Source organism: Pelophylax lessonae (genome assembly GCF_965119305.1).
Source record: "Pelophylax lessonae genome assembly, chromosome: 1".
In the NCBI taxonomy this organism is placed as follows: domain Eukaryota; kingdom Metazoa; phylum Chordata; class Amphibia; order Anura; family Ranidae; genus Pelophylax; species Pelophylax lessonae.
The window spans coordinates 182034683-182043723 of NC_138768.1; the positions used below are offsets into that span (position 1 = coordinate 182034683).

The 9041-nt window shown below is 43.1% G+C and overlaps 1 protein-coding gene across 1 annotated transcript in view; it reads left to right on the forward strand.

Annotated features, from left to right (window-relative positions):
- DCP2 (decapping mRNA 2) overlaps nucleotides 1-6615 on the forward strand; it is a 76550-nt gene extending 69935 nt beyond the window's left edge. Inside the window, exon 11 of the mRNA XM_082243914.1 lies at nucleotides 6094-6615. Coding sequence (XP_082100040.1) covers nucleotides 6094-6251 — 158 coding nt within the window. The 3' untranslated portion in view covers nucleotides 6252-6615. The remainder of the gene's footprint in view (nucleotides 1-6093) is intronic.
- The last annotated feature ends 2426 nt before the right edge of the window (nucleotides 6616-9041 follow it).

The following is a 9041-nucleotide window of genomic DNA, read 5'->3' on the forward strand; positions in this document are numbered from 1 at the left end:
CCTCGTTTGGAGTCTCACAGTGCGCAGTGTGTTTACAGCCGCCGCGGCCACATACTGGAGTCTGCACTGCAGTCGGGACAGTGAGTGATTCTTTCTCAATCATACAGTACAGCTACAGTGATCAGTCACAGTGCACCAGTGTACAGCCGCCGCGGCCCCCCCACCCACAGCTGCCCGGTGCTAGCCAGCCACCCACACATGCGCACAAACCCACAGGCCCGTACCAGCTAGCCAGCCACAGGCCCTGGGCCTGTACCAGCCACCCACTAAAGGGTGCCAGCCAGCCACCCACTAAAGGGTGCCAGCCACCCACTAAAGGGTGCCAGCCACCCACTAAAGGGTGCCAGCCAGCCACCCACTAAAGGGTGCCAGGCAGCCAGTTTTTTTTAAGCCTATATTCAATTTCATTAGTGTCTTTCAAATTTCAATGGAGATGGATGCAGATAGAAACATTGTGTGTGGTCTGGGACTGTTTCTCATCTCCAGGAAAAGCAGCAGCAGTGTGCAACAACAATGTAAGCATGGGATCAATAACTGCAAAAAACAAAAATACGTCAAATCTGTGGGCCCATCTAAGAGTTCATCATGTTGAATTGTATCATGCAGCACAGAAAAAAACAAAATGAATCACAAGGTGAAACATCACTATCCCAGGCAACAATAACCGATATGGAAAAAAACAGGTGGCTAAAATCGAATGGAAGATCCAAACTTCTGGACAGAGTAATCACAGAGATGATGGTCACTGATAACCAGCCATTAACAATGGTGTCTGACGATTTTAGCGGTTGATGGGGGAGGAGAGTACCTTCTTGCCACAGTCAAGAAAAGGGAAGGAGCCTTGTCACAGACGGGAGCCCTCCTTCTCAGCCCAATGAAATATATTTTGTGCTTCTGGGTCGGAGATTGAGGGGAATAGATCTTTCAAATCTTCCCTGGGAGGTTCCAAGCAACATTGGTCTAGTAAGCCTAGCGCTAGCTTTTCTGGATCAGCATGAACGTCTGCCCTCACCCATTATTTGGGAGGGGGGAAATCCTTGCTGGTTTCGCGCCTCGTGGACATCTTTTGTGAGCGTTAAGGAGGTCAGCAAAATGTTTCTTTTGGGGGTATTTAGAAAGGGGGGCAAAGTTTGTCCTTAGGTATTTTAGATCCTAAGTCTCCTTGTGCGGATTTAATTCCTGCAAAGGTTCAGGTGATGTCCGAACTACCTAAGTTCCCCCCTATCCCTGTCCAGGGAATTGATTTACCTAGGTTTAATTTTTTTCGGACCAGAGTGGTTCTTCCTCTGGACAAACTTCAGGAACCACAGGCCTAAGATTCACTGACTGCTGTCACACAGACCATTCTCTCTTCCGATTTGCATACAGGTTCGGAGTCTGGTGGTATCCACCTTCAAGACAGTTCTGTTTGCACAGTCCTACATGCTGCCCTTTTAGCAGGTTCGGTGCCACAGGAGGATACCGAGGTTTGTGACAAGGTCACTGGTTTCTCTGGTCCAAGGGCCACTGTAAGGCCCATATCATCCTTTGCTCAGGCTTCTTCCGCGGTTCGTGCGAGGAATCAAGAGCGAGGCTCTTCTTGTCCCAAGGGCTGATCTATCCTGCTTTACAGTCGCTGGTTTTAATGGCTTAGCTATTGAAAGCCAGGTAGTGAGGCATAGAGGTTTTGTCTGGATCAGGTATCCCTATTATGGTGAAGGGGAGGAAGTCGTCTTCCAGCAAGAAATTTTTAGGCTTGAATATGTGCCAAAGTTGTCAATTATTTGCATTGCAGCTCTTAATGATACAGCCGCATCTTGTAAGTATAAGATAAGGTCATCTACAGTTGTGCTCATAAGTTTACATACCCTGGCAGAATTTGATTTCTTGGTCATTTTTCCAAGAATATGAATGAAAACACGAAAACTTTTCTTTCACTTATGGTTAGTGTTTGGCTGAAGCCATTTATTATCAATCAACTGTGTTAACTCTTTTTAAATCATAATGACAACAGAAGCTACCCAAATGACCCTGATCAAAAGTTTACATACCCTGGGAATTTTAGCCTAATAACATGCACACAAAGGGGTTTGAATGGCTATTAAAGGTAACCATCATCACCTGTGATCTGTTTGCTTGTAATTAGTGTGTGTGTGTATAAAAGGTCAATGAGTTTCTGGACTCCTGGCAGACCCTTGCATCTTTCATCCAGCGCTGCACTGACGTTTCTGGATTCTGAGACCTCAGGAAAGCGAAAGAATTGCCAAAGGATCTGCGGGAAAAGGTAGTTGAACTGTAAAAACAGGAAAGGGATATAAAAAGATATCCAAGGAATGGAGAATGCCAATCAGTAGTGTTTAAACTCTAGCAGAGCTAAAATGCACTCTATAAAATGCAGTAACATAAGAAATAAGTATGAAAATGGAGCAGCATGCACTTAGTGAGTGGTGACTAATAGTGCAATTGTGTACGAAGTACATGCTGCTCCATTTTCATACTTATTTCTTATGTTACTGCATTTTATAGAGTGCATTTTAGCGCTGCTAGTGTTATCATTTAATTTTAGCCAATTGAATGGGTCACACCTTGTTTTCCATTACATTTCTGTTTATAGCAGCAGCTTGTTAATGGCTTTTATGCTTTTATAGTTAACCCTATAATAGTGGTTTACTTTTTTATAGTGTTCAAACTCTAATTGAGAAGTGGAAAATGAGGGGTTCTGTTGAAACCAAACCACGGTCAGGTAGACCCAACTAAAATTTCAGCCACAGCTGCCAGGAAAATTGTTTGGGATGCAAAGAAAAACCCACAAATAACTTCAGGTGAAATACAGGACTCTCTGAAAACATGTGATGTGGCTGTTTCAAGATGCACAATAAGAAAGCTCTTGAAGAAAGATGGGCTGCATGGGCGAGTCGCCAGAAGAAAGCCATTACTACGCAAATGCCACAAAAAATCCCGCTTACGAAACGCCAAACAGCACAGAGACAAGCCTCAAACCTTCTGGCACAAAGTCATTTGGAGTGATGAGACCAAAATTTAGCTTTTTGGCCACAACCATAAATGCTACATTTGGAGAGGAGTCAACAAGGCCTATGAAACACGGAGGTGGATCGCTGATGTTTTGGCGATGTGTGAGCTACAAAGGCAAATTTGGTCAGAATTGATGGCAAGATGAATGCTGGAGGAAAATTTGCATTCATCAGACCAGAAGCTGCGCATGGGATGTATTTGGACATTCCAACATGACACTGATCCTAAACACAAGGCCAAGTCGACCTGTCATTGGCTGCAGTAGAATAAAGTGAAGGTTCTGGAGTGGCCATCTCAGTCTCTTGAACTCAGTTTCATTGAGCTACTCTGGGGAGATCCCAAACTTGCAGTTCATGCCAGACAGTCCAAGAATTTACAGAAACTGGAGGCTTTTTGCCAGGAAAAATGGGCAGCTTTACCATCTGAGAAGATAAAGAGCCTCTTCCACACATACCGCAAAAGACTTCAAGCTGTCATTGATGTTAAAGGGGGCAATACATGGTATTAAGGACTGGGGTATGTAAACTTTTGATCAGGGTCATTTGGGTAGTTTCTGTTGTCATTAGGATTTAAAAAGAGTAAACGCAGTTGATTGATAATAAATGGCTTCAGTCAAACACTAATCATGAGTAAAAGAAAAGTTTTTGCCTTCTCATTCATATTCTCTGAAAAATGGCCAAGAAATCATAAATTCTGCCAGGGTATGTAAACTTATACAACTGCACATACAGGCCTATAATGTCACTTCTGTTACCTGATGAAATGCCCTTTAGAAGAGGAGACTGCAGAAACCTCAGTGCCAATGTATCTATAGCCAATGCAAAAAGCAACAGAGACTGAGGACACCCTTGACAGGTGCCTCTGTGAAAAGAGGGATGGATGTTGATAATAATCCATTGACTAAAAGCTGGGAAGTGAGGCTTGCATATAAGTTAAAGACCCTTTTTTGGAATTTCTCACCGAAGCCAAAAGATTGCAGTGCAGTTAATAGGAAAGGCTATTCGATTGAATCAAATGCTTTAGCGATGTCAAGTGAAGCTAGCACACTGGATTCAGGCAAGTATTCTCGGAGTTGTACAATAAGTTGTGTTCTACGGATATTTATAAACATGGATTTTTTGCCAGAATCTTGGTTAGTATTTTGTAGTCTATATTAGGCAATGAGATTGGGTGATAGGATGCACAGTCGGAAGGGTCCTTGTCAGGTTTTGGTATAAGTACCACTGTGGCAGAGTACATGGATGGTGACCGACCATCTTCCCCCTCCTGAAAGGCCATAGAGTAAATTTGTACTAGGATAGGCGCTATCGCATCCAAATATCTGCAATGGACCTCCAAAGGAAGACCATCTGGGCCAGAAGCCTTACCCCGCCGCCAATGAAGCCACTGCTTTCCTAACATCATCCTCAGTAATATCTGCATCCAAAGCTGTTACTTGATCCCGTATAGGATCAAATCTATGTCCTGTCTAGCATGTGTAACAGTAGTGGCATACCTACCGCATCATCTTTATAATACTAGCCCATATCAGTACCCCAGCTCCACCTTGCTGGCGTCTGAGTAGAAGTGATGCTCTGTGCCTGCTACTGATCCAGCCGCAGGCCCATTCATCTGATCCCTCAAGAGTCACCCTCATCTCATAAGTCCATAAAACTTTTGAAGATATTTGTTGGCCCAGTCTTGATGTTTCAACTTATGTGTCTTGTTCAGTGGAGGTTGGGTTTCAGCCTCCTTTACCTTGGCCACGTCTCTGAGCACCGAACACCTTGTACTTCTGGGCACTCCAGGTACGTTGCAGTTCTGGAATATGACCGTACTGGAGGATAATGGGTCCCTGGTAGCTTCACGTTTTGATTCTTAAATCTTTGGCGGGTAATTTGTCTTTTTTTTTTTTCAACCTGTTTCTTGCGACCCTGTTGACTATTTGCAACAAAACGTTTGATGGTTCTGTGATCATGCCCCAATGTCTTGGCAATTTTAAGAGTGCTGCATCCCTCCAAAAGACGTTTTACAATTTTTGACTTTTCAGAGTCCGTTAAATCTTTTTTGGCCCATTTTGGAAAAGAAGCTGCCTAATGTACACCTTGATATAGGGTGTTGATCTTCTTAGGCCACTTCCTCCCTCATTACACAAATACACATCACCTGATATGCGTAAATCCAATGACCATTCAAGTGTATACAGCTTGGAGTTGGACAATATGCATAAAAATTATGATTTGGTCAAAATACTTGCCTAATAATTGTGCACTGTCTGTGTGTGTGTGTGTGTGTGTGTGTGTGTGTGTGTGTATGTGTGTGTATATATATTTTTTTTTTTTTGCATGTGTGTGTATATAGATCTATATAATAGACCCCTGCTGCTGTCAGTCACAGCCAGCCAGTGACGAAGGAGCCGAGGGATGGAGCTGAGTCCCCCTGTCTGTGTCAGTAGACACAGACAGCAAGGCTCAGGAGCAAGCCCACACGAGTGCCCCAATAGAAAACAGCTTGCTATGGGGGCAGTCGGCAGGGGGGAGGAGCCAGGAGCCGTGGTGGGGGGGACTTGAGAAGAGTAGGATTGGTGCTGCTTTTCGCAAAACCACTACACAAATCAGGTAAGTATAACGTGTTATTTTAAAGAAAAAAAGCATTTAGAATCACTTTAATCTTTTACATTTAATAGATGGGAGACTATTATCAGCTGGTATATTCATAGCACTTTGCAGTATAAGTATATTGCAGTAAGTGAGAATCCCATTACCTTCAATAACACCCGGCCATTCGCTTTGAAGTTCTCTGAGGTGACTTCTTGACTTTTATGGAAAACTTATCCTGTAGCTACTAAATAAACTCACCTTTCGTAATTCATTTTGACCTGGAAATCTAAAAAGCAGTAGGTGTTATTTGTTTACCTGAGCCATGCCTGAGCCATATTTAGAACATGTCATTCACTTTTAGAGGAGTCTGTTTTATCTGCAATACAGAAGCTTTTACATGTCACTAAGAAATATATAGGTTTAGATTTTGCTTTTCCTCACGATATTTTTGTGTGTGTTGGATAGGATTTGGTATGACTATTATCTTGTGATTGTTTGGCAGACTCAGCATTCGGTATGGTGTATCCAGCTGAAGGACGGCAATGTGACCTCAATGGAGATGACATTTGTAATGGGACAGCACAGCACCCCTTCTCTTCCAAAGCCTTCCTGGGCTTCCGATTTGACAGGGATGCCATCATGAAATCCTTAGATCTCTAACACACCAGCAGCTGCACAAGGCTTCATGTGTCACAGCTGAGAATGAGTTTTATTCAAGCCTTACCTTCCTCAGGTGTTTTTATGGACATGCAGGGATTTCCTGGTGGTTTGGAAAAGCTCTGTCCTATGGACAGGACTTACAGCTTGGTTCTGTTCATTATTTGTGAGTGACTGGTGGAGGGGGGTATTTTTCCTTCTTCTTGCACTGTTTTTTGCAATAGCAATTTTTTACACACGAAAACTAGTTCAGTGTTTAACTTTCCCACCATCTGTATTCAGTGGGCATTGTCTAGATGTAGTATGTCTCATCTTCACCCTAACATATATGACATTTGTTGTAGCTTGAATGTAATATGAACACAATGGGGGGAGTTAATAAAAAGTGCCTGAATCAACTGGTGCTGCTGGACATAGCAACCAATCAATCTTTAGGTTTCATTTTTTTGCAGACCACTTAATTGAAAAATGTAAAAGCTGGTTGTCTGCGCTCCAGTTGAGACAACAAATGTCTCAGACGCTTATTAAATTACCCCCCATTGTTGCCGACGACTTAAACCTTGCTGCAAACCACCAAGTTGGGAATAGGGGGGGGGGGGGGTTCTCTTTGCTTTGTGTAATGTGTACTGCTGAATGGCAGAACCCATTCAAGTTTGAAATCTCTCTGAATCCGCTTTGAAATGTTGGTTTACTATACCTCTGTTGAATTTGTCTTTAATGCAGAATCTGTTAGTGTGTGTACGTTAGGCCCCTTTTACACTTGTGCGACTTGTCCTGTGACTTGGGACTGCAAAGTCGCATGACAAGTTGTACTCTATGATTTCCAATGAGTACCGTTCATATCTGTGCAACTTCAAGTCGCAAGGACTTCAAAGTAGTCCCTGCACTACTTTGGTCCGACTTTGATGCGTTTTGAGGTCCATAGACCTCAAGATTACACAGGCATTGCAGCAAAATCACATGCGTTTTAGGTCGCACAAGTGTGAAAGGGGCCTTTGGGTTCTTCTACTCCTATGCATTGCAGGTGCTCTGCAGAGCGTTCTTTGCCTGACTGAGGTTGATTTACTAAAACTGGAGAGTGCAAAATCTGGTGCAGCAGTGCATAGTAACCAACCAACTTCTAACTTTAGCTTGTTCAGTTAAGCTTTGACAATAAAACCTGGAAGCTGATTGGTTTCTATGCAGAGCTACACCAGAGTTTGCACTGTCCAGTTTTAGTAAATCAACCTAACTGTGCTGTGCATACAACCCAAACTGAGTGTTCTATAAGAACAATTTCATTTGTTTGGGCATTCAGATTGCACTGATAAAAGTCTGCACATTTACCTTTAGTGATCTGTGTGTTGTGCTGACCACCCGAATGTGAGCAGATCATATAAATTTCCCAAGGTAAAGTAGATGTAAACCCTCCTATACATGCTTTCATATGTCAATGTCATTTAAAATCTGCAGCTTGCAGTATACCTGGTGTTCATACCATGAGGGTCCTTGTTAAGAGAATTCCTGTTATAGGACCACCATGCTCTGTCCCTGTCTCCTAATTGTGCTCCTGCAATGTCACTCTGGCTGCTGACACAGACAACCGTTTTATCACTCATTACACAGGCAAGGACCACTGTTGTCACCTTCAGGAAACTCACCCTGAAAAATGCCATGTAGGCAGGAAGCGGCTGCAGGAGATGGAACAAGGAGGTTAAATGGTAAAAATGGCACTTGTATTCACAGTGTGTTATACAGTTCGGGTTTACATCTACTATAAGCTTCAGTCAGTGCATGGTCCTACCAAGGTTCCTGAACAACACTGCTGTATAGGTGGAAGCCAACCCTAAAAAGCATGCCAAACTAGTTAGCGCAAAAACTATGCTGTGTAGAGAACTCACGTTGGATATCACTGTTGCCTCTGATACATTTCTAAGCTAAGCTTTAATGTGAATTTCTTTACACCTCTAACTTCTACAACAAGAATTTGGAATCCTGCTGTTTTATATGCATTTTGAGCACACAGTGTGAGTTGTAGCACATTTTAAAGGGAACACATTTGCTTTGCACTTCTGTTGAGATTTCTTGCATGTACCTGTTTCAGCCTTTATGTATCATTTCGTTGCTCGATTATTCTTATGGCCATGCTTAAGGATTTTAGAAGCAGAAGCATGTCTATTTTTTTAAGGGATACATCTGTTTTTTCAGTAGGTTAGAGCATCAGGAGGAGCTAAGGAGTAAAATAAGTCGGAGGTGGCTGGACTACTGTGATTTTGACCACCGTAGGCTACTTTTACAAGAGCCACTTCAAGTTCTTTGTTTACTCCTTGTTGGTTTTGTTAGATTTAATTCTAGTGGGTGTTGCCCCAGATTTAAGCCGGCCATAGATGGACCATGGGTTGCAAGAAAGCAAATTGCTCGATTTCCCCCATCAATACAGTCAGTGTTGATGGGGGAATCCCTCCCGCAGAGCCATTGTGCTCTCCCAGTGGAGGGGAGCCATCCTCGCCAGGAGCGCACAGTGCATACTGCTAGTGGCTATAATAGCCACTAGCAACAGTTGCATGTAAAATCCGATTGGCAGGTTGTACTCAAGTTGTTCGATCAGTCAACTTGGTACTTTTAACCTGCCCATACATGGTTCAAACTTGGCTGGTCACTGCTGTACCAGCTGAAATTTTAACCGCCTATGGCCAGCTTTACAGGGCACATTAGTCTGCAGGCTGTTCAGTGGTTTGTGTAATGTGTGTAGGGTGATTTGGGGTGTGACATTCATACCTTTACTTCATATTGATTTGAAACTGTGCCTAAGAT